The following is a 26,975-nucleotide window of genomic DNA, read 5'->3' on the forward strand; positions in this document are numbered from 1 at the left end:
TTAGTATGAAATTTTGTTCTCTTGTACACTTTGTTTTTCTCAATAATAAACTATAGTTGTTTTGTGCACAGATCTATAAATGTAGAAGATATAAAGGGTTGAAAATTTTTTGGGTCATGAAATTCTGTAAAATTGTGGCCGTTCTATATCTCCCACCGTGAACCACGTAATCGTATGAAATTTTATTCTCTTATACACTTTGTTTTCCTCAATTATAAACTATAGTTATTTTGTGCACAGATCTAAAAAGGTAGAAGATATAAAGGGTTGAAAATTTTTTGGGTCATGAAATTCTGCAAAATTATGGCCGTTCTATATCTCCCACTGTGAACCACGTATTCGTATGAAATTTTGTTCTCTTATACACTTTGTTTTTCTCAATTATAAACTATAGTTATTTTGTGCACAGATCTATAAATGTAGAAGATATAAAAGGTTTAAAATTTAATGGGTCATGAAATTCTGTAAAATTATGGCCGTTCTATATCTCCCACTGAGAACCACGTATTCGTATGAAATTTTGTTCTCTTGTACACTTTGTTTTTCTCAATTATAAACTATAGTTATTTTGTGCACAGATCTAAAAAGGTAGAAGAACTAAAGGGTTGAAAATTTTTTGGGTCATGAAATTCTGTGAAATTGTGGCCGTTCTATATCTCCCACTGTGAACCACGTATTCGTATGAAATTTTGTTCTCTTGTACACTTTGTTTTTCTCAATTATAAACTTTAGTTATTTTGTGCACAGATTTAAAAAGGTAGAAGATATAAAGAATTGAAAATTTTTTGGGTCATGAAATTCTGTAAAATTGTGGCTGTTCTATATCTCCCACTGTAAACCACGTATTCGTATGAAATTTTGTTCTCTTATACACTTTGTTTTTCTCAATTATAAACTATAGTTATTTTGTGCACAGATCTAAAAAGGTAGAATATATAAAGAGTTGATAATTTTTTGGGTCATGAAATTCTGTAAAATTGTGGCCGTTCTATATCTCCCACCGTGAACCACGTAATCGTATGAAATTTTATTCTCTTATAAACTTTGTTTTTCTCAATTATAAACTATACTTATTTTGTGCACAAATCTATAAATGTAGAAGATATAAAGGGTTGAAAATTTTTTGGGTCATGAAATTCTGCAAAATTGTGGCCGTCCTATATCTCCCACTGTGAACCACGTATTAGTAAGAAATTTTGTTCTCTTGTACACTTTGTTTTTCTCAATAATAAACTATAGTTATTTTGTGCACAGATCTATAAATGTAGAAGATATAAACGATTGAAAAATTTTTGGGTCATGAAATTCTGCAAAATTATGGCCGTTCTATATCTCCCACTGTGAACTAGTATTCGTATGAAATTTTGTTCTCTTATACACTTTGTTTTTCTCAATTATAAACTATAGTTATTTTGTGCACAGATCTATAAATGTAGAAGATATAGAGGGTTGAAAATTTTTTGGGTCATGAAATTCTGAAAAATTATGGCCGTTCTATATCTCCCACTGTGAACCACGTATTCGTATGAAATTTTGTTCTCTTGTACACTTTGTTTTTCTCAATTATAAACTATTGTTATTTTGTGCACAGATCTAAAAAGGTAGAAGATATAAAGGGTTGAAAATTTTTTGGGTCATGAAATTCTGTAAAATTGTGGCTGTTCTATATCTCCCACTGTGAACCACGTATTCGTATGAAATTTTGTTCCCTTATACACTTTGTTTTTCTCAATTATAAACTATAGTTATTTTGTGCACAGATCTAAAAAGGTAGAAGATATAAAGAGTTGATAATTTTTTGGGTCATGAAATTCTGTAAAATTGTGGCCGTTCTATATCTCCCACCGTGAACCACGTAATCGTATGAAATTTTATTCTCTTATAAACTTTGTTTTTCTCAATTATAAACTATAGTTATTTTGTGCACAAATCTATAAATGTAGAAGATATAAAGGGTTGAAAATTTTTTGGGTCATGAAATTCTGCAAAATTGTGGCCGTCCTATATCTCCCACTGTGAACCACGTATTAGTATGAAATTTTGTTCTCTTGTACACTTTGTTTTTCTCAATAATAAACTATAGTTATTTTGTGCACAGATCTATAAATGTAGAAGATATAAACGATTGAAAAATTTTTGGGTCATGAAATTCTGCAAAATTATGGCCGTTCTATATCTCCCACTGTGAACTAGTATTCGTATGAAATTTTGTTCTCTTATACACTTTGTTTTTCTCAATTATAAACTATAGTTATTTTGTGCACAGATCTATAAATGTAGAAGATATAGAGGGTTGAAAATTTTTTGGGTCATGAAATTCTGAAAAATTATGGCCGTTCTATATCTCCCACTGTGAACCACGTATTCGTATGAAATTTTGTTCTCTTGTACACTTTGTTTTTCTCAATTATAAACTATTGTTATTTTGTGCACAGATCTAAAAAGGTAGAAGATATAAAGGGTTGAAAATTTTTTGGGTCATGAAATTCTGTAAAATTGTGGCTGTTCTATATCTCCCACTGTGAACCACGTATTCGTATGAAATTTTGTTCCCTTATACACTTTGTTTTTCTCAATTATAAACTATAGTTATTTTGTGCACAGATCTATAAATGTAGAAGATATAAAGGGTTGAAAATTTAATGGGTCATGAAATTCTGTAAAATTATGGCCGTTCTATATCTCCCACTGAGAACCACGTATTCGTATGAAATTTTGTTCTCTTGTACACTTTGTTTTTCTCAATTACAAACTATAGTTATTTTGTGCACAGATCTAAAAAGGTAGAAGATATAAAGGGTTGAAAATTTTTTGGGTCATGAAATTCTGTAAAATTATGGCCGTTCTATATCTCCCACTGTGCACCACGTATTCGTATGAAATTTTGTTCTCTTGTACACATTGTTTTTCTCAATTATAAACTATAGTTATTTTGTGCACAGATCTAAAAAGGTAGAAGAACTAACGGGTTGAAAATTTTTTGGGTCATGAAATTCTGTAAAATTATGGCCGTTCTATATCTCCCACTTTGAACCACGTATTCGTATGAAATTTTGTTCTCTTGTACACTTTGTTTTTCTCAATTATAAACTTTAGTTATTTTGTGCACAGATCTAAAAAGGTAGAAGATATACAGGATTGAAAATTTTTTGGGTCATGAAATTCTGTAAAATTGTGGCTGTTCTATATCTCCCACTGTAAACCGCGTATTCGTATGAAATTTTGTTCTCTTATACACTTTGTTTTTCTCAATTATAAACTATACTTATTTTGTGCACAGATCTAAAAAGGTAGAAGATATAAAGGGTTGAAAATTTTTTGGGTCATGAAATTCTATAAAATTGTGGCCGTTCTATATCTCCCACCGTGAACCACGTATTCGTATGAAATTTTGTTCTCTTATACACTTTGTTTTTCTCAATTATAAACTATAGTTATTTTGTGCACAGATCTATAAATGTAGAAGATTTAAAGGATTGAAAATTTTTTGGGTCATGAAATTCTGCAAAATTGTGGCCGTTCTATATCTCCCACTGTAAACCACGTATTCGTATGAAATTTTGTTCTCTTATACACTTTGTTTTTCTCAATTATAAACTATAGTTATTTTGTGCACAGATCTATAAATGTAGAAGATATAAAGGGTTGAAAATTTAATGGGCCATGAAATTCTGTAAAATTATGGCCGTTCTATATCTCCCACTGAGAACCACGTATTCGTATGAAATTTTGTTCTCTTGTACACTTTGTTTTTCTCAATTATAAACTATAGTTATTTTGTGCACAGATCTAAAAAGGTAGAAGAACTAAAGGGTTGAAAATTTTTTGGGTCATGAAATTCTGTGAAATTGTGGCCGTTCTATATCTCCCACTGTGAACCACGTATTCGTATGAAATTTTGTTCTCTTGTACACTTTGTTTTTCTCAATTATAAACTTTAGTTATTTTGTGCACAGATCTAAAAAGGTAGAAGATATAAAGGGTTGAAAATTTTTTGGGTCATGAAATTCTGTAAAATTGTGGCTGTTCTATATCTCCCACTGTGAACCACGTATTCGTATGAAATTTTGTTCTCTTATACACTTTGTTTTTCTCAATTATAAACTATAGTTATTTTGTGCACAGATCTATAAATGTAGAAGATTTAAAGGGTTGAAAATTTTTTGGGTCATGAAATTTCTGCAAAATTGTGGCCGTTTTATATCTCCCACTGTGAACCACGTATTCGTATGAAATTTTGTTCTCTTGTACACTTTGTTTTTCCAAATTATAAACTTTAGTTATTTTGTGCACAGATCTAAAAAGGTAGAAGATATAAAGGATTGAAAATTTTTTGGGTCATGAAATTCTGTAAAATTGTGGCTGTTCTATATCTCCCACTGTAAACCGCGTATTCGTATGAAATTTTGTTCTCTTATACACTTTGTTTTTCTCAATTATAAACTATACATATTTTGTGCACAGATCTAAAAAGGTAGAAGATATAAAGGGTTGAAAATTTTTTGGGTCATGAAATTCTGTAAAATTGTGGCCGTTCTATATCTCCCACCGTGAACCACGTATTCGTATGAAATTTTGTTCTCTTATACACTTTGTTTTTCTCAATTATAAACTATAGTTATTTTGTGCGCAGATCTATAAATGTAGAAGATTTAAAGGATTGAAAATTTTTTGGGTCATGAAATTCTGCAAAATTGTGGCCGTTCTATATCTCCCACTGTAAACCACGTATTCGTATGAAATTTTGTTCTCTTATACACTTTGTTTTTCTCAATTATAAACTATAGTTATTTTGTGCACAGATCTATAAATGTAGAAGATATAAAGGGTTGAAAATTTAATGGGTCATGAAATTCTGTAAAATTATAGCCTTTCTATATCTCCCACTGAGAACCACGTATTCGTATGAAATTTTGTTCTCTTGTACACTTTGTTTTTCTCAATTATAAACTATAGTTATTTTGTGCACAGATCTAAAAAGGTAGAAGATATAAAGGGTTGAAAATTTTTTGGGTCATGAAATTCTGCAAAATTATGGCCGTTCTATATCTCTCACTGTGAACCACGTATTCGTATGAAATTTTGTTCTCTTATACACTTTGTTTTTCTCAATTATAAACTATAGTTATTTTGTGCACAGATCTATAAATGTAGAAGATATAAAGGGTTGAAAATTTAATGGGTCATGAAATTCTGTAAAATTATGGCCGTTCTATATCTCCCACTGAGAACCACGTATTCGTATGAAATTTTGTTCTCTTGTACACTTTGTTTTTCTCAATTATAAACTATAGTTATTTTGTGCACAGATCTAAAAAGAAAGAAGAACTAAAGGGTTGAAAATTTTTTGGGTCATGAAATTCTGTGATATTGTGGCCGTTCTATATCTCCCACTGTGAACCACGTATTCGTATGAAATTTTGTTCTCTTGTACACTTTGTTTTTCTCAATTATAAACTTTAGTTATTTTGTGCACAGATCTAAAAAGGTAGAAGATATAAAGGGTTGAAAATTTTTTGGGTCATGAAATTCTGTAAAATTGTGGCTGTTCTATATCTCCCACTGTGAACCACGTATTCGTATGAAATTTTGTTCTCTTATACACTTTGTTTTTCTCAATTATAAACTATAGTTATTTTGTGCACAGATCTATAAATGTAGAAGATTTAAAGGGTTGAAAATTTTTTGGGTCATGAAATTCTGCAAAATTGTGGCCGTTCTATATCTCCCACTGTGAACCACGTATTCGTATGAAATTTTGTTCTCTTGTACACTTTGTTTTTCTCAATAATAAACTATAGTTATTTTGTGCACAGATCTATAAATGTAGAAGATATAAAGGGTTGAAAATTTTTTGGGTCATGAAATTCTGTAAAATTATGGCCGTTCTATATCTCCCACTGTGAACCACGTATTCGTATGAAATTTTGTTCTCTTGTACACTTTGTTTTTCTCAATTATAAACTATAGTTATTTTGTGCACAGATCTATAAATGTAAAAGAACTAAAGGGTTGAAAATTTTTTGGGTCATGAAATTCTGTGAAATTGTGGCTGTTCTATATCTCCCACTGTGAACCACGTATTCGTATGAAATTTTGTTCTCTTGTACACTTTGTTTTTCTCAATTATAAACTTTAGTTATTTTGTGCACAGATCTAAAAAGGTAGAAGATATAAAGGGTTGAAAATTTTTTGGGTCATGAAATTCTGTAAAATTGTGGCTGTTCTATATCTCCCACTGTAAACCGCGTATTCGTATGAAATTTTGTTCTCTTATACACTTTGTTTTTCTCAATTATAAACTATACTTATTTTGTGCACAGATCTAAAAAGGTAGAAGATATAAAGGGTTGAAAATTTTTTGGGTCATGAAATTCTGTAAAATTGTGGCCGTTCTATATCTCCCACCGTGAACCACGTATTCGTATGAAATTTTGTTCTCTTATACACTTTGTTTTTCTTAATTATAAACTATAGTTATTTTGTGCACAGATCTATAAATGTAGAAGATTTAAAGGGTTGAAAATTTTTTGGGTCATGAAATTCTGCAAAATTGTGGCCGTTCTATATCTCCCACTGTAAACCACGTATTCGTATGAAATTTTGTTCTCTTGTACACTTTGTTTTTCTCAATAATAAACTATAGTTATTTTGTGCACAGGTCTATAAATGTAGAAGATATAAAGGGTTGAAAATTTTTTGGGTCATGAAATTCTGTAAAATTATGGCCGTTCTATATCTCTCACTGTGAACCACGTATTCGTATGAAATTTTGTTCTCTTGTACACTTTGTTTTTCTCAATTATAAACTATAGTTATTTTGTGCACAGATCTAAAAAGGTAGAAGATCTAAAGGGTTGAAAATTTTTTGGGTCATGAAATTCTGTAAAATTATGGCCGTTCTATATTTCCCACTGTGAACCACGTATTCGTATGAAATTTTGTTCTCTTGTACACTTTGTTTTTCTCAATTATAAACTATAGTTATTTTGTGCACAGATCTATAAATGTAGAAGATATAAAGGGTTGAAAATTTTTTGGGTCATGAAATTCTGCAAAATTGTGGCCGTTCTATATCTCCCACTGTGAACCTCGTATTCGTATGAAATTTTGTTCTCTTATACACTTTGTTTTTCTCAATTATAAACTATAGTTATTTTGTGCACAGATCTATAAATGTAGAAGATATAAAGGGTTGAAAATTTAATGGGTCATGAAATTCTGTAAAATTATGGCCGTTCTATATCTCCCACTGAGAACCACGTATTCGTATGAAATTTTGTTCTCTTGTACACTTTGTTTTTCTCAATTATAAACTATAGTTATTTTGTGCACAGATCTAAAAAGAAAGAAGAACTAAAGGGTTGAAAATTTTTTGGGTCATGAAATTCTGTGAAATTGTGGCCGTTCTATATCTCCCACTGTGAACCACGTATTCGTATGAAATTTTGTTCTCTTGTACACTTTGTTTTTCTCAATTATAAACTTTAGTTATTTTGTGCACAGATCTAAAAAGGTAGAAGATATAAAGGGTTGAAAATTTTTTGGGTCATGAAATTCTGTAAAATTGTGGCTGTTCTATATCTCCCACTGTGAACCACGTATTCGTATGAAATTTTGTTCTCTTATACACTTTGTTTTTCTCAATTATAAACTATAGTTATTTTGTGCACAGATCTATAAATGTAGAAGATTTAAAGGGTTGAAAATTTTTTGGGTCATGAAATTCTGCAAAATTGTGGCCGTTCTATATCTCCCACTGTGAACCACGTATTCGTATGAAATTTTGTTCTCTTGTACACTTTGTTTTTCTCAATAATAAACTATAGTTATTTTGTGCACAGATCTATAAATGTAGAAGATATAAAGGGTTGAAAATTTTTTGGGTCATGAAATTCTGTAAAATTATGGCCGTTCTATATCTCCCACTGTGAACCACGTACTCGTATGAAATTTTGTTCTCTTGTACACTTTGTTTTTCTCAATTATAAACTATAGTTATTTTGTGCACAGATCTATAAATGTAAAAGAACTAAAGGGTTGAAAATTTTTTGGGTCATGAAATTCTGTGAAATTGTGGCTGTTCTATATCTCCCACTGTGAACCACGTATTCGTATGAAATTTTGTTCTCTTGTACACTTTGTTTTTCTCAATTATAAACTTTAGTTATTTTGTGCACAGATCTAAAAAGGTAGAAGATATAAAGGGTTGAAAATTTTTTGGGTCATGAAATTCTGTAAAATTGTGGCTGTTCTATATCTCCCACTGTAAACCGCGTATTCGTATGAAATTTTGTTCTCTTATACACTTTGTTTTTCTCAATTATAAACTATACTTATTTTGTGCACAGATCTAAAAAGGTAGAAGATATAAAGGGTTGAAAATTTTTTGGGTCATGAAATTCTGTAAAATTGTGGCCGTTCTATATCTCCCACCGTGAACCACGTATTCGTATGAAATTTTGTTCTCTTATACACTTTGTTTTTCTTAATTATAAACTATAGTTATTTTGTGCACAGATCTATAAATGTAGAAGATTTAAAGGGTTGAAAATTTTTTGGGTCATGAAATTCTGCAAAATTGTGGCCGTTCTATATCTCCCACTGTAAACCACGTATTCGTATGAAATTTTGTTCTCTTGTACACTTTGTTTTTCTCAATAATAAACTATAGTTATTTTGTGCACAGGTCTATAAATGTAGAAGATATAAAGGGTTGAAAATTTTTTGGGTCATGAAATTCTGTAAAATTATGGCCGTTCTATATCTCTCACTGTGAACCACGTATTCGTATGAAATTTTGTTCTCTTGTACACTTTGTTTTTCTCAATTATAAACTATAGTTATTTTGTGCACAGATCTAAAAAGGTAGAAGATCTAAAGGGTTGAAAATTTTTTGGGTCATGAAATTCTGTAAAATTATGGCCGTTCTATATTTCCCACTGTGAACCACGTATTCGTATGAAATTTTGTTCTCTTGTACACTTTGTTTTTCTCAATTATAAACTATAGTTATTTTGTGCACAGATCTATAAATGTAGAAGATATAAAGGGTTGAAAATTTTTTGGGTCATGAAATTCTGCAAAATTGTGGCCGTTCTATATCTCCCACTGTGAACCTCGTATTCGTATGAAATTTTGTTCTCTTGTACACTTTGTTTTTCTCAATTATAAACTATAGTTATTTTGTGCACAGATCTATAAATGTAGAAGATATAAAAGGTTGAAAATTTTTTGGGTCATGAAATTCTGCAAAATTGTGGCCGTTCTATATCTCCCACTGTGAACCTCGTATTCGTATGAAATTTTGTTCCCTTGTACACTTTGTTTTTCTCAATTATAAACTATAGTTATTTTGTGCACAGATCTATAAATGTAGAAGATATAAAGGGTTGAAAATTTTTTGGGTCATGAAATTCTGCAAAATTGTGGCCGTTCTATATCTCCCACTGTGAACCTCGTATTCGTATGAAATTTTGTTCCCTTGTACACTTTGTTTTTCTCAATTATAAAGTATAGTTATTTTGTGCACAGATCTATAAATGTAGAAGATATAAAGGGTTGAAAATTTTTTGGGTCATGAAATTCTGCAAAATTATGGCCGTTCTATATCTCCCACTGTGAACCACGTATTCGTATGAAATTTTGTTCTCTTATACACTTTGTTTTTCTCAATTATAAACTATAGTTATTTTGTGCACAGATCTATAAATGTAGAAGATATAAAGGGTTGAAAATTTTTTGGGTCATGAAATTCTGTAAAATTATGGCCGTTCTGTATCTCCCACTGTGAACCACGTATTTGTATGAAATTTTGTTCTCTTGTACACTTTGTTTTTCTCAATTATGAACTATAGTTATTTTGTGCACAGATCTAAAAAGGTAGAAGAACTAAAGGGTTGAAAATTTTTTGGGTCATGAAATTCTGTGAAATTGTGGCCGTTCTATATCTCCCACTGTGAACCACGTTTTGATATGGAATTTTGTTCTCTTATACACTTTGTTTTCCTCAATTATAAACTATAGTTATTTTGTGCACAGATCTATAAATGTAGAAGAGGTAACTGATCTGCCATAGTTTTATAGAATCTTCCTTTATTACCATTACTGTAATCTGTCTGCCATTTTTGTAGTGGTGCTTTTGCAATTGTACACTTGAGACCGGTGTGTGATAATTTATAGTTAGCTATTTCCCCACTATTGGTGGCTTCCTTTGGAAGTTTATCAACAATTTCATTTTCTTTTATACCACAATGACCTCTTACCCACAGAAAATTAATGCAGACTCCCTTTCTTCTTTCTCCTTAGTCCCTTTTTTAGTTCAATGCGCTTGGTCCATTTTTGGAGGATTTTTCTAATAAATAGATTCCATTCGTAAAGTCCTGAAGGAGCGCAAAATGCCAAAAAACAAAAATGTGACTCTTAACTATTTCCAGCCATAGATTCCTTAAAATTATGGAATAAGTGGAAATTGATTTGAGCCAAAAATCTAATGATTAGGGCGGATGATCCAAATTATCGTACATCCAATCCTTATGACATCCCTTGACCAAATCATCTTAGAGGTCAGGCGATTGTCATGATGAAATAACATTTTTACTTTTTAATATTTTCTTTTGTAATCCAGGCTACAGGATTTTTCTATCATCCAGTTGGTGCAGAAGTCCTGCCAAATAGTCGCCAATTTTATTCAAATTTTTGTGAACTATCGTTCTTCGTATCCCTTTGGTCTTTTGTATGCCAATACTTTTTTTGGCTAGGTAATCTTTGTAACAGCTTCTTTTCTTTATATTGAATATTTACTAGGTTTCTTGTGGTTTAGTTTCTCCCTAAACATGAGCGTTTTTAATAAACTGACAGAAGGTAGCCTAAATCAGGTTCTGTCAGGAACAGAATATGAAACCGCACCTACACAATTTCAAGCCAATTTGAAGGCTACTTTGTCTCAGAGTTCGGCTATTTGGAGGAGAAAATTACCCGCCTCCATACTTTGCCTAGAAGCCACTCGCCAGGCTTCTATGACTAGTCGAACAGAACAGGACTAGAAGAGGTACTTACTACAATAGACCTTCTAGGTCTCAGTGGCCAATTTTAGAATCCATCTATCAACCCCCACTGAAGCGGATAGTCTATTTAAAAAAATCATTTAACGTAAACACGTTTAATGCAAACACAAATCTGGGGAACGCCCAGTTATGAATATACTTTTCGATGCCAGATTTTAGACTGACACTTTTTTGCAAATACAACTTTTCCACTTCAGTGCTTAATCTTGCATATTCATGTTTTGCTGACCTTAGGAGCATTAGAATAAACGAGCATGCAGAAACATCCTTGTGAATAATAACTCCCAGGACAGGTGTGAGAAATATCCCGTGGGATGTACGCCTAAAACCTAAAACGTTATAACAGAATATTATGGTCGAATCATTAATCATTCTAGCATCTTTTGTAATAAAACAATGTTTTACAAAACCATTACATTACTACGTACGCCCACCTTGTATTCATTTCATTTGTTTTAATAGAAACATTCTTTCCAGCAGTGGTTGAATAAAATTCATGAAAATTAGGAACATTACAACATGGCTTATTTAGAATCAGCAAATAGTAATTATAAACAAAACTCTAGAGACTAAGCGGGCTTATAAAAAAACTAAAGTTAAGTTCATTGTTAAAGCTAAGTTTTCATTGTAGTTCTATGATTCATCTATATCAGATTATATTGACTTGGAAGTACATAATAACTTTCGTAAAGTTTTAGTTAATATTAGCCACAACAAACATGAATATTGGGGGATTATAGCCTTAATATAGCCTTCAGAAGTGGCCTAAGTGGATTGCCCGTAGCGTATTATAGCTTCTTGAACATATTACTTAAACCGACAATTTAAACTTACTGCTTATCTATAATGAGCCCTCGCCAGTAAAGGATTTCCCACCAAAATCGGGAATCTGTAATCACTCTTCTACTCTTAAAGAAATTTACGTTCTGTTCATTATTTTTGGTGACTGAATCATAGTTTCAATAGGATGAAAAATTATTGCTAGTTTCAGTCATTATAAACTTTATTATGCTGAGCTTTCGACCTAGGGACTAGGTCATCTTCAGGGCTAATTTACAATATACTGTTTTTTACATCATTAGAGGGTTGGTGTGTCTTCAGTCTTGTCTGTTCATGGACTCCAATGATGAAAAACAGTACATTTTAAATTAGCCCTGAAGATGACCTAGTCCCTAGGTCGAAAGCTCAGCATAATAAAGTTTATGTTTAGTAAATTATTTTGATTGATCAGAAAATGTTTAAGAAATAAATTGATATATAGTTTAATTAGTTCAATATACGTTACAGTTAAATGGATATCCAATTTACACAGTTACAGTTGGCTTAAACAATAATTCAAAAATGATAGTGGAGTATACTCCTGATATGATATGATTTAAACACGCACTCACTAGCCCAACTCACATGACCGACTGCCCTACACAGACAGACTGCGACTCAAGGTACAAAGTACCTTGTTGTTGTTTGATGATAAACCACAACTTCCAAATTTTTCAATGAATTTACTTAACATACCGCCCACCAAAATTTGGAACTTTTGAAGAACTATGAAGATAATAATATGAGATGTGATGTGATGTGATGAGAAGTTGCGTGATGATGTGGATGGTGGTCTGGATATGATGTAGAAATTGATTAAGGCATGTTCTCATTCAGTTGAGGTAGAGGTGCTAGCTTAGTTACAGGGCGCTTATAGACTCCTTGAGCTGTCTTCACAGTAGCTACTCGAACGATACCATCAGAGCCAGGATGAATACTGATAACTCGAGCAAGGGGCCACTGTAATGGCCAGGTGTGTAAATCTTTTAGGAGGACCATGTCACCAACCTTTAAATTGGTTGTTGTAGTAATCCACGTGGTACGTTGTTGTAGCGTTTGGAGGTACTCTTTCTGCCAACGACTCCAAAAATGTTGTACTCGCTCTCTCAGATATTGCCAACGAGTTAAGTGATTAAGAGGTACGTCTGTTAACGTGGCTTCAGGAAGAGCAGTGAGTGGCGCTCCGATTAGAAAGTGCCCCGGAGTGAGAGGTTGAAGATCTTGAGGGTCTGTAGACAGAGGTTGAAGTGGCCGTGAGTTTAATATAGCTTCGATTTTTATGAAGATGTTGTTCAACTCTTGAGATGAAAATGTAGAACTGCCAATAAGTTTGCGAAGCAGAGTTTTGGTAGACTTGACTCCTGCCTCCCAGATTCCCGCAAAATGAGGTGCTTGAGGAGGATTAAATAGCCATGTGATGTGATGATGATTGATGTGATCAAGAATGCATGCTTGAGTAGTTTCTGAGTCATGCCAGGCAGCTACTTCAGCTAGATAGTTAGCAGCGCCAACAAAGTTCTTTCCACAGTCGGAGAGCATTTTAACAGGTTTGCCCCTCCTTGCAATAAAACGATCTAGAGCATCAATGAAAGCTTCAGTGGATAGTGAATGCACCAATTCAAGATGAACTGCTTTGGTAGATAAGCATACAAATAAACATAAATACACCTTCACCAGCGGTGACTTTCGTCGAGGCGTCTCCTTGCATAGAAATGGTCCAGCAAAGTCTACTCCTGTTTGATAGAAAGCTCTGACTGAAGACAGCCGCTCGGGAGGTAGATCGCCCATAAGTGGTGCTCGGTTTGATTTGGTCATTTTATGGCAGATGATGCATGTTCGTTTCCGTTGTTTCACCAAACTTCGTCCAGCAGGAATCCAATATTGTTGTTGAATAGCAGCAAGAAGAGTTGCAGGTCCGGCATGTGCATGTTCTATATGAAAATAATCTATCAAAATGTTAGTGAATTGAGAACGTCTTGGAAGTAAAATTGGATGTTTGGATTCAATAGGTAAGGAAGAATGGCGTAAGCGACCGCCCACCCTAAGAATACCAGTTTGATCGACAAATACATTAAGACTTAACATTAATGGAGTCGGGTTAAGGTGATCATTGAACGCTTCCGGATAGTAATGATGTTGTAAAAGTTTGATACATTTGATGTTGGCAGCGTCAAATTCTAAAGCAGTGATAGGACCCTTAGGTCTGATGTGATCGGAAAACTTTGATTTGGGTACAAATCTGAGGGCGTAAGCTAAAGAATTGACCAGACGACGGTATTTAGAAAATCTTTCAGTCCAGTTGATGAAATCCGATGCGTGAAAAGTAACAGTTAACGTTACATGAGAGGATTTGATTTCAGGTATGTTTTCAGACGAGATACTAGTTTCATTTGAGGGCCATAAGGTCTCAGGTTGGATCAACCACGGGGGGCCCGCCCACCATAAGGGATGATTCAATAACTGGGTTGGCAGCAAACCTCTTGAGCAGCAGTCTGCAGGATTTTCATGGGAAGAAATATGCTTCCAGCATTTAATCTCGGTTAGTTCGCTGATGCGAACTACGCGATGTGCAACAAAGGTCTTCAATGTGTGTGCTGGAATTTGAAACCAGCTAAGCACAGTAGCTGAATCGGTGAAAAACCAAGTAGATTCGATTCGGAGGTGTTTAATGAATTTGGCAATAGATGTGTACAATGAAGCAAGCAATAATGCACCACAAAGTTCCAAGCGGGGAATTGTCATGGGCTTTAGTGGAGCCAATTTAGATTTAGATTTAAGGAGGAAAACTTTCCTCTTCGAATTCACGATGGAGACTATGTATAGTACAGCACCATAGCCTCGTTCCGAAGCATCACAAAAGCCAACAATGGAACATGGTGCCTGTGTATCGTCCAACATAAGGTAGCGTGGGATACGAACTTGTTGAAGGTTAGGTATATCTTGAAGAAAATTCTCCCAAGTGTGCAAGATAGCAGTTGGCAAATTCTCATCCCAACCAATTCCTAATTTCCAAGTCTCTTGTAGAAGTATTTTAGCGATAAACACAGATGGGGACACGTAACCTAGAGGATCATAAATACGTGCTATTGTGGATAATATCATTCGTTTGGTAGGAGGTAAAGCAGACATATGTATCTTGTATGAGAAGACATCTTGTATTGGATCCCATTGCAACCCCAAAAGTTTAACAGTTGGTTCTTCCATTTCGCTAAAGGATATTGGCATTACCTTACATTGATCAGGACTAGGTTTGATAACGTCTGAACTGTTGCTCGTCCATTTGCTCAACTGAAAACCTCCTTTTGATAATAGGGCAATTAATTGCTCTTTAATAGATAATATCCCATCAATAGTGGAAGCACCCGTAACTATGTCGTCAACATAGGTGTCATGGGTAAGAGCCTTAGTGGCTAGAGGAAAAGGTATACCTTCATCAGTCACAAGCTGTTGAATGACCCGTAAAGCCAAGAAGGGAGATGATTTGAGTCCATAGGTAACTGTGGTTAACTCGAATTCTTCAATGGGGTGATCAGAAGAAAAGCGCCACAAAATATGTTGATAGACTCTATCATCAACGGATATAAGTATCTGACGATACATCTTAACGATATCTGCAGTAATCACGAATCGATGTTTTCGAAAATTCAAAATGATGTCACTGATATCCGTTTGTAGTTTGGGGCCTGCACCCAGATAATCATTTAGTGATCCAAAAGTTGTTCTACAAGAACCGTCAAAAACAACACGCAATTTCGATTCACCGTTTACAATCTTCGAAACCCCATGATGAGGTATTACGCATTTTGCGGGTCTGTTAGTTGTTACCATGTGCCCCAGGTCAAGATATTCTTGCAGAAATGAATGATACTGATGGGAAAGAGCGGAATCGCATGCAAGTTTAAACTCCACATTGCGTAATCTGTGTAAAGCACACAAATGTGTTGGGCCTAGATAATTAGGTACGGTGAGAAATGGCAATGAAACGACATAACGCCCATCAGGCATACGAGAATGAGTAGCTTTGAAATGATCTTCGCAAAATTGATCGTCGGGTGATAAAGTGGGCTGCTCAGTTTTGATGGTCTCGATTTCCCAAAATCTTTCCATAAGGGAATAGACATCTGAAGAAGTAATAAAGAATGATGATGTAGATTGAGAACAGGAAAGCTCCGTGCATTTACCCATAATAATTTGACCAAAGATGGTACTAAGTAGTTTTGGTTCCTTTTGATTAAAATTAAACTCACAGGGAGGTGAAGAACAGTCTAAGATCTGTAAGAAAAGATCCGCTCCGAGAAGAAAATCAATAGGACCTGGGTTCCAAAAGTCAGGATCCGCTAAATTCAGATGAATGTAGCGTTTCCATATTGATGGGGTAACCTTTGATGGGGTAATTGTTGTGTAATGATGGGGATAACAACAGCCTCTGTATAGAGGTCAGGTGATACGGAGCAAAGTGATCGTAATGTACACATTACCTTCTTGGTTGGTGTTAATAACATGGATTGACCAATTCCAGATACAGATATGTTAAAGGGAATAGAGGGTAATTGTAACATGGAAGCGCATGATTCTGTTATAAAAGAGTATTGACTACCACAATCTATAACTACTCTTATCGGATGGAAAACACCATTAACGTCACAAATTTGAACAATTGCTGTGCCCAAAAGCACTTCCGGGGTATGGTTAGCAGAAATGGCAGAGAATGCTACATTTGTAGCGGATGGTTCCTCCTTATTAGTAGAAGGTAACTGAGGAGTTGGCTGAGTAATGGATGGCATACTAGGTATGGATGGTTGTAAATGTAAGGTGGTATGATGACGTCCTCCACATTGGCGACACTTCCAACGAGAAGTACATTCTCTCGTACGATGGCCCGGATAAAGGCAATTTTTACAGCCAGCCCAATTTTTTAAAATATCATAACGTTGTTTAGGCGTGCCTCGAACATAAGTGGGACATTCCGTAAGCTTATGCCTTTGCTTACATAGAAAACATGTTGGAGAACGAGAGGAAGAAACAAGTTTATTCGCCTCGTTTACTACTGATGGAGAAGAGGTTGTATTTGTAAAGAATGAATTGGAAGGTTTGATATGAGTTCTATTTGATCTAGTGTTATTGGGCTTAAAAGGTTGATTAAGGATTGGAGTTAAATCCCTTTTGCCCCTTTCTGTAATGTCTTTGGCGTTTACCTTCTTTCGCACAAATTTGGCTAGGTCATCGCAAGTGGGAAATTCATCTGCAGCAGCCAATTCGAATGACTCTCTTGTGCTTTCATCCAAGCAGCGAAGAGCTAGTTCAAACATAATGTACTTTGGCGAATTAGGAATTTTAATTTTTTCGAAGGAAGTGACATTTTCAATGACAACCTGCATAAAGTGTTGCAGTGAAGCTGCTGTAGCTTTACCTGTGAGAGGTTTAAAATTCAGTATCTGGTCAAGGTAGAATGCTGCGAGTTTTCTCTTATTGTCATAATGTTGAAGCAATGCTGACCAGGCTTGTTCGTAGCCTACCTCAGAAACTGGTACGTTTAATGACAGAAAGGGCAGAACCCTGTAAGTTAGCAAGAAGAAAGTGATATTTCTCAACAGCTGTCAACGAAGTTTCATCATGGACCATGGAACTGAAAGTATCTCTAAATAAGGGCCAATCTTGCAACTTGCCAGAAAATACTGGTATTGTGATATGAGGAAGTCGTGATCGAATAGAAATACACTGAGATAAGTCTAACAGTGAATTCTGAATTGAAGTGGTAGGCCTGGGTTGATATGAGGCGCAATGAATTTCAAAAATACCCCCGGCTTCATAATAAAAGTCTTTGGTAGCCCTAAGAATTGTCGATTCTCGTTTAGACGGAAATTCCGATTCTGCATCCTTTGCCAAATAAAGTGACTTAATTTCAGCCCATTCATTCATAAATTTTTCATAAGTTACATCAAGTGATCTAAACATCCCTTTAAATAACGAAATTGCTGTGGAATCAGTGCTAATTCGGCGGCCAGTCTCACAGATTGACTTAATATCATCGGCTAGCGAAAAGGCCTTGTCTTTATGCAGGGTAATTTTTTGATCTAATGACAGCTTGAGAGGTTCCGTCATGTTAAAAAATGTAAAATAAAATGAGATATACCGGAATAAGCAAAGATAGATATTAAGGGAAAAGGAAAGTTACAGAATTCAGAAGATTAGAGCAAAATTAGAAAGCTAGAAAAATAATACAAATAACATAAAATATGCATGAATTAACAACTACTGTAAACGTCTATAAACAGAGACAACAAGATAATATTACATATAATTTTAACTTAACATAGGCTTTGATTCAAGATAAATACAAAGAATTATGAAAATAAACACAAATTAAATAAATCAGAAATGATTACATTGAATAAATGAGAGCTTAATAGATATTGATAGTTAATATTGAAATGCAGTTTGTAAATATGAAAATACAATAATTAATTACTCTTCTATTTAGGATTATACCTAAATTTTATTGCCACACTTCGTAAAGCAACACACTTTAAAAATTAACGGAAGCGATAGCTCTATGACGCTTTAACTTACGGCAAAAATCAGAACTAACGACAGCGTACTCCTAAACTCGAGACCGCATGGGTAGTTATTTCTATAATTTAAAGATTATTTGGATGAAATGACGAATTTAGTTTTATTTTAATTTTTCAAGTGTGTTAAGAAACTATAGCTGTTTTTTTTTGAAAATATTAATCAGTAATTCACAGTAACAGCAAAAATAATAATATAATATAATATGGTTTTGATTGAAAATACAATTATTTTTAGTTATTTAGGCATTATAGCCTGATTGAGACAAACACTGTTTAATCTGAATGTTCTATAATAGATGTGGACTGTATATCTGTAGATCGTTAGTTCAAAATCCGGCCCGGATGGGACCAGAAAATGTTTAGTAAATTATTTTGATTGATCAGAAAATGTTTAAGAAATAAATTGATATATAGTTTAATTAGTTCAATATACGTTACAGTTAAATGGATATCCAATTTACACAGTTACAGTTGGCTTAAACAATAATTCAAAAATGATAGTGGAGTATACTCCTGATATGATATGATTTAAACACGCACTCACTAGCCCAACTCACATGACCGACTGCCCTACACAGACAGACTGCGACTCAAGGTACAAAGTACCTTGTTGTTGTTTGATGATAAACCACAACTTCCAAATTTTTCAATGAATTTACTTAACAGTTTATAATGACTGAAACTAGCCGAAAGCTCGGCAGAATAAAGCCATCATGTCTGAAAATGGCATTAATTTTCCATCCCATTGAAATTTACGTAATTAAACTTTTCTTCAAATATAGAATTTGGGCATATGAATTTTAAATATAGAGAAATTTATAAAATAGCACTTCTGTTCAATCAATTACCATCTTTTGGCATTTTACACATAATATTGAATTGCTGTTAATATTATAATGAGTGAGTTACCTAGACAACCATGGTTTAAGGGAACTGTAACTAATAAATGGGTTGTTACGACAATAAGCAGGCTGAGAGCGAACCACGCGGTGTGCGGATCGTATCTACACAGGATCAACAAAAGGCCCTCTCCTCTTTGCGTAGATTGCAATGAGGAGGAGGATTTTAAACATATAATAATGGATATGTCCACGTTATGTTGTAGAAAGGAAACGAATGTTTCACGACTTATACAGGGTATTTAGATGCACCATTTCGCTACGAAGACATAATATTCTCCACCAACATCTATGTGCTTAAATCTGTAGCTGAGCTAGCAATGAAATATGAATATATTTAAAAGTTTTAGAATGAATGGAAGAAAATGATTACAGAAGGATTACGTGATTTTAATCTCGGATAAGCTATAAGGATGGCAGGAGCTCAGAGTACTGATCCATCCATTAGTTGTAGTATATGTAAATAGTTGTATATAGTAGAGGGATGAATGTGTGAAGCGAATGTAAGTAAGAATGGAGATTGAGTGATATTCTAGTGATAAGTATCTAGACGATGCTGGCTGTATGGCGAAAACCAATGCCAAAAAAGGAACCAAAAAAAGAAAAAAAAGTAATGAGTGCAATACATTGTACTTAAATGATTCTTTAAAGAAAAATTTATATTCCAGCTAAGAAAAATATTCCTGTAACAATTATTGTTACAAGTGAAAAGCTAAGGACCTAGCTGCGTGCAAAGAGTGGACAATCTGAAAATTGTTCCAGTCAAATGAAGGGAATCTCCGTAAGTAAATTGCGTTTTCCTGTTTTATATTTTGGCTAACCACCACAGGCCAAAAATGGTCTGTTTTTCCAAAAAATAGTTTTCCAGATTCTTGGAACCTCTAAACTGGATATATCCAGTGGAAATTCTAATTAAAAAACAAAAATGCATGTCTGCTGAATTCCTTCCAAGAGGCAATAAAAATAACTGTCTCCTTTTTTGTCCCCCATTTTTTTTAATTAGCTAAGTAATTAATAACAGGTGGAAAATAAAGTCCCACAGTAAAAAGTTGGAAGTACTTTTTTTAAAAAAAAGTTTGTTCATCTCCAGAGAACAGGAAGTAAATTAGAAAATGAAGCGCAGAAATCACGTTCAAAAACAAGAACAAGAACAAAAACAATGGTATTTGTAACTTTGTGGATGTTGAACTGTTCGAGAGAGTTGGGAGATCAAGTTGCACAAGCTGCAGTAGAACACAAAAGTTGCAGATTTGCAACAACACATCGCCCAACTCCCAGATTAGGTCACAATATTTCCCACTTATAATTAATTGCTCCTACCACTTCTGAAATTCTCTTAACAACACACCATCAATGTCTTTTATATGTAAATTTTTCATCATTCATTAGCATTTTAAAATGAATTTATTTTTTTAAATTTAAGTTAGTTCACGTCCACTAACAACAACAACAACCACAATCTACTAAACTTTAGCAACCAAACATTATTCTGAAAAGATGATCTGTTATTGAACGTACGCAAAAGGGAATGCGCATTTCGTTTACTAAAAATATGCAAAAATAATAATAAATATTTATAGATTACAAAATTCAATATATTTTTCAGAATTCAATTATTCAAAAGAAAACCAGGTCAGTCATTTTATTTAAATTTCACTTTAACACGGTGGCGATTTTACATGACAAAAACAAAAGCACAATTTATTCATTGTTGTAAGAGGTAAGTTTCTGGGTTTCCTCTAATGGTGGACTTTTCATGAAAATTAAAAATTAAAAAACACAAATACTTCTCATCATTGAAATGGAAAACATTGGGTGAAGAAGAAAAGAGCATTACAAGAGGAAAAAGGAAGATAATTTTTCTGTTTGAAAACCCAAGTAATCCTCTACGTTACGACCTCTAAGTTTTCTCTATTGATCTAGTCTGGTCCTTAATAGAATATTAATAATAATATCAGGAGTCTGAGTCCTTTATCTACTAGTTCTCCTTCAGGATACTATGTGAAATGAATAGATAGGTGCCTTCCATGTACTCTTGATACACATCTGACATAGAGGATTAAACAAACGAGTATCTGAAGACAACCACCAGGTAATATCTGCTGGATATTTGATATAAGCACCATCAAAGACACCATCACAAGGTACTGATTATGAAAAAATACTGTGATGATTTCAATTGAAATAAGGGTCACAAAAAGTATTTCTTTAAAGTTGTACTCCTTTCCGTGGTTTTGCCTACAGTTTTTACACTTCATAAAGCTCTTTTCAATGCGATTTCCTGAATCGATAAACCTTCCAGCGTAGAAATATAATTTTAATTTTTCAATAGTCGCAAATGTTTTCCTTACAATGTTTGAATTGCTAGATTTTTGGGAACAGAGAAAAAAAACACATTAGGTCGCCTGGTTTTGGATGTAGAGATTTAAAAGAAAGGGAAAAATACAAAATCTTCCTTAGTTTTGCTGGAATTTCCTTAATTTCTGTTTCTAACATTGTATTTTCATGCCAAGGCTGTATGATACACATTAGGTCGCCTGGTTTTGGATGTAGAGATTCAGAAGAAAGGGAAAAATACAAAATCGTCCTTAGTTTTGCTGGAATTTCCTCAATTTCTACTTCTAACATTGTATTTTCATGGCAAAGCTGTATTATACACATTAGGTCGCCTGGTTTTGGACGTAGAGATTCAGAAGAAAGGGAAAAATATAAAATCGTTCTTAGTTTTGCTGGAATTTCCTTAATTTCTGTTTCTAACATTGTATTTTCATGCCAAGGCTGTATGATACACATTAGGTCGCCTGGTTTTGGACGTAGAGATTCAGAAGAAAGGGAAAAATACAAAATCGTTCTTAGTTTTGCTAAAATTTCCTCAATTTCTACTTCTAACATTGTATTTTAATGGCAAAGCTGTATTATACACATTAGGTCGCCTGGTTTTGGATGTAGAGATTCAGAAGAAAGGGAAAAATACAAAATCGTTCTCAGTTTTGCTAAAATTTCCTCAATTTCTACTTCTAACATTGTATTATCATGCCAAGGCTGTATGATACACATTAGGTCGCCTGGTTTTGGATGTAGAGATTCAGAAGAAAGGGAAAAATATAAAATCGTTCTCAGTTTTGCTAAAATTTCCTTAATTTCTGTTTCTAACATTGTATTTTCATGCCAATGCTATATTATACACATTAGGTCGCCTGGTTTTGGATGTAGAGATTTAGAAGAAAGGGAAAAATACAAAATCGTTCTTAGTTTTGCTAAAATTTCCTCAATTTCTACTTCTAACATTGTATTATCATGCCAAGGCTGTATTATACACATTAGGTCGCCTGGTTTTGGATGTAGAGATTTAAAAGAAAGGGAAAAATACAAAATCTTCCTTAGTTTTGCTGGAATTTTCTTAATTTCTGTTTCTAACATTGTATTTTCATGCGAAGGCTATATTATACACATTAGGTCGCCTGGTTTAGGATGTATAGATTCAGAAGAAAGGGAAAAATACAAAATCGTTCTTAGTTTTGCTAAAATTTCCTCAATTTCTACTTCTAACATTGTATTATCATGCCAAGGCTGTATTATACACATTAGGTCGCCTGGTTTTAGATGTAGAGATTTAGAAGAAAGGGAAAAATACAAAATCTTCCTTAGTTTTGCTGGAATTTCCTTAATTTCTGTTTCTAACATTGTATTTTCATGCCAAGGCTATATTATACACATTAGGTCGCTTGGTTTAGGATGTAGAGATTCAGAAGAAAGGGAAAAATACAAAATCGTTCATAGTTTTGCTAAAATTTCCTCAATTTCTACTTCTAACATTGTATGTTCATGGCAAAGCTGTATTATACACATTAGGTCGCCTGGTTTTGGACGTAGAGATTCAGAAGAAAGGGAAAAATATAAAATCGTTCTTAGTTTTGCTGGAATTTCCTTAATTTCTGTTTCTAACATTGTATTTTCATGCCAAGGCTGTATGATACACATTAGGTCGCCTGGTTTTGGATGTAGAGATTTAGAAGAAAGGGAAAAATACAAAATCTTTCTCAGTTTTGCTAAAATTTCCTCAATTTCTACTTCTAACATTGTATTTTCATGGCAAAGCTGTATTATACACATTACGTCGCCTGGTTTTGGATGTAGAGATTCATAAGAAAGGGAAAAATACAAAATCGTTCTTAGTTTTGCTAAAATTTCCTCAATTTCTACTTCTAACATTGTATTATCATGCCAAGGCTGTATTATACACATTAGGTCGCCTGGTTTTAGATGTAGAGATTTAGAAGAAAGGGAAAAATACAAAATCTTCCTTAGTTTTGCTGGAATTTCCTTAATTTCTGTTTCTAACATTGTATTTTCATGCCAAGGCTATATTATACACATTAGGTCGCTTGGTTTAGGATGTAGAGATTCAGAAAAAAGGGAAAAATACAAAATCTTTCCTAGTTTTGCTGGAATTTCCTTAATTTCTGTTTCTAACATTGTAATTTAATGCCAAGCCTATATTATACACATTAGGTCGCCTGGTTTTGGATGTAGAGATTCAGAAGAAAGGGAAAAAATCCCCATCCAAATCAAATCCGTGCATTGTTTGCGATCATATTGGCCGCCTGCTCTCCTTCATCTCCAACAGAGTTACAGAAGAAATATGAATCTCACGTGGCTGAAAATATTTTCCGTCGAATACGCGAATAAAATTACAATATGAGCATGGAATTTCACAGCTGAAATCTACGAGTAAGCGTTAATATTGATGTTCTTTCAAATCACAAAGTTCTCTATCTATCGAGGATGTTATCGCCTAATCTAACCGCTGCTGCTTCGTTCGGCTGAAATCAGGTCAGTATAAATAAATAATGTGTTTAGTTATTCTTACTTTAAACGCTGTGGATCAATCTTTTTATTTGGCATTGGAAATTTATTCTCTAATATTTGCTTTAATAAAAATGTAACAAATTAACATTTAATTGAAAACCGATTATGTTCTTCACTCCTTAATTCAGTAATTCTTATTGAACAATTATTTGTTCTCAAAGTTGTTAAAATCCATTTTAGTTGAACGAAACAAAAACTAATTTTTTTTTCTGTTAAAAATGTTGTCAAACTAAAACGGAACATGAGTACATTAAAACCTGCCGCCCTCAAGTAATTGCAATAAAACGAAGCACAAATATATGTTATATTGACAGGGAGATTACATTACCAAGGAGACCGTAGCTGGTAAACATTCAAAATATCGACTACTCTATGTAGAATTATTTAATTTCATTAATTTGTTGGTTTTATAGCTTTTAGGGTTTGTAAACAATTAATTTGATGAATATAAATGTTCAAGTCATTTTACAAATTTGTGTTTATTATACTTAGAAATAATAATATTTAGATATTTCATGTTTGTTCTGGAATTAATCCTTCATTTTATTTAAACTTTTATTCCTTTTGAATTTGAGTTGCACTTTGATAACTTAATGTTCCATTTAAAAACAAAAAAAATCGTTCAAAGATATCGATCTAATCTTCATTTAAATCTCGGTCGTAAGTTAAATTAAAATATCGCGTGTATAACTAAACTTAAATTTGTTTTTCTTAAATGAAAAATTTATTTTCAATTTATTTAAATCTAAATTTAAGTGTCTTTTTCTCATGAGGAATTAAGATAATATAAATTAATGTTTATTAATTATTATAGTTTCTTCTACGATTCATTTTATATTTTACTTTATTAGCCATCTAGTTTAATGATTCTATTTTGCATGTATGCAAACATATCATTTGCTGAAATGTTAAATGCAGATTATCTTACAAATTTGTGATTTAGAACACGCACTTTTTCTTAGACTGTGTAGTTTCTCTAATCATCGTTCAACTTTCATGTCACTAAATTGATCTCACGAACGTAATCCGAAATAAATGCTCTTCCTAATGTAGAATCAAAACTTTATTTTTGTTGCTTAACATAATTAAAGCAAAAAACTTTCATTTATATTCGTCGTCCAAAGTTGTGACTGCGACAGAAATATATTTCAATCTTTTCTGTCAAAAAAAAGTTTTAATGGGGGACATCCAATTTGTGACCGACCAGTAGTTTTTATAACAGAATACAAAAGTAATACAAAGTTGCTAGAGTTATTAAAGGGAGAGTTCTGCTTCGAAAACAAGAGATGGGCTTCGAAAACTCCGCTGATTTTGTTGTTATCGTATTTTCTTGTCTTAAACAATGTTCAGCTCTTTATTGTCTGTTATTTTTGTAAGTACATATTTAAAATCTGTTATAGTCATTGCAAACATCTTCTCTCTTTCTTTCCTCTTCGTTAGTCAGATTTTGGGAAATCATCGTAAAGTATTCAGTGAACAGAGTGACTCCTCAAAAACGGAAAAAGAAGGAAACTCAAATTATTAATGGATTATCAGGTTGGATTAAAGAGGAAAGAGTTCGAGCTGTTGAATTGGGATGGCAAGATACGAGATACCAAAAAAGCAAGGATGGCGAAGTCGAAGATCGAATGCATGCTGATTTTTTTTTTTCGATATCCACGGAATCGTCCACAAAGGGTTTCTACCTTTTCAATCAATGAAAAACGGTCAATCAACACTTATACCAAGAGGTTCTTGACAAAACTTCGAAAAAGGGTCATTCGTGTGAGACCAAACATCAAGTGGGTGTTGCATCACTTTAATGCTACTTGTCACACAGCAATTTCAATAAACGAGTTTTTGGCCAGTAAAAACATTCCTGTGGCTTCTGAAGCAGACCAGCTGAAGGCTATTCCAGTATCGGAGTTCGAGCACTGCTATGAGGAGTGGAAGAAACGTCTCCAGCGCTGTGTGGCTTCAGAAGGAAGTTATTTTAAAGGTGACAATATAGAATTGTAATTCTTTTTGAATAAACAATTTTTAAAAAAAAATCAGTCTCATTACCTAATTTTCAGACCTCGCATGACTGTGTGAAATTGAGGAATCGTGAATGGATAGATTCGGTGACAAAAGGGATATTTAGGTCTTTGTGAAGGATGAGGTTAGAGACCTAATAGGGTGCAATAACAATTCGGCGGAGGACTTTTGATTGGCAGGATTGGATGCGGAAGATAATGGATATAGTTGAGCCCTACAGCTCTGATTCGTAAGTCCAGATGGGTTAAAGTGAAGTATTAGTTTGTTGGTTGGGCTTAGATTAGATTTAGGACCGATCATGCGTCTTAGTTATCCGCAGAAATCTAGATTTTGGGTTCCAAGTTAGTCTACTGACCAAGTAGAAACCCAGGTAGCGTACTACGTTCGAGATAGGGATGGTATTGTTGGGTGATAACCCGTTTGACCATTGTGCGTGAAAGTTATGTGGACGCTTTTTCGGAGACTGTAAAAAGCTCAGGGCGCTAATCACCTTAGATGTTGACGCGCCTTAAATTAACAAAAAAAAATAGGGTCTTTGTTGAAGAATAGGGTACCCTTATTTACTCTCACTTTAAAAATGCTGTTTTAAAATTTCTTCTGAAATGTACAGATAAAAATAAACTAAAGAATAACCTAGTTTATGAAACTATTCTAATATTGATTACTAGGTTCTTTGAATTCCAATGTCGTCGTAACAGATACTTCGATACTCCAAACAGAATGGTTTTAAATGC

General features: G+C 33.6%; 3 protein-coding genes across 8 annotated transcripts in view; all 3 read right to left on the reverse strand.

Moving 5' to 3' along the window:
- LOC141453027 (uncharacterized) overlaps positions 1-26,975 on the reverse strand; it is a 251,856-nt gene that overhangs the window by 202,051 nt on the left and 22,830 nt on the right. The gene's annotated exons all lie outside the window — the stretch shown is intronic.
- On the reverse strand, positions 12,702-16,070 carry LOC141452741 (uncharacterized). Its single transcript, XM_074125139.1, has one exon. It carries the CDS (start codon positions 16,068-16,070, stop codon positions 12,702-12,704), a length of 3,369 nt encoding a protein of 1,122 aa, XP_073981240.1.
- LOC141452742 (uncharacterized) lies at positions 17,403-17,987 on the reverse strand. Its single transcript, XM_074125140.1, has one exon. It carries the CDS (start codon positions 17,985-17,987, stop codon positions 17,403-17,405), a length of 585 nt encoding a protein of 194 aa, XP_073981241.1.

This window comes from Rhodnius prolixus, unplaced genomic scaffold (genome assembly GCF_049639745.1).
Source record: "Rhodnius prolixus isolate KJV_2025 unplaced genomic scaffold, Rpr scaffold_3, whole genome shotgun sequence".
NCBI lineage: Eukaryota > Metazoa > Arthropoda > Insecta > Hemiptera > Reduviidae > Rhodnius > Rhodnius prolixus.

Bases quoted from the DNA above. Each gene is read 5' to 3' on its own strand.
- LOC141452742 (XM_074125140.1), bottom strand. From the start codon at position 17,987: ATGACGGAACCTCTCAAGCTGTCATTAGATCAAAAAATTACCCTGCAT.
- LOC141452741 (XM_074125139.1), bottom strand. From the start codon at position 16,070: ATGGGTAAATGCACGGAGCTTTCCTGTTCTCAATCTACATCATCATTC.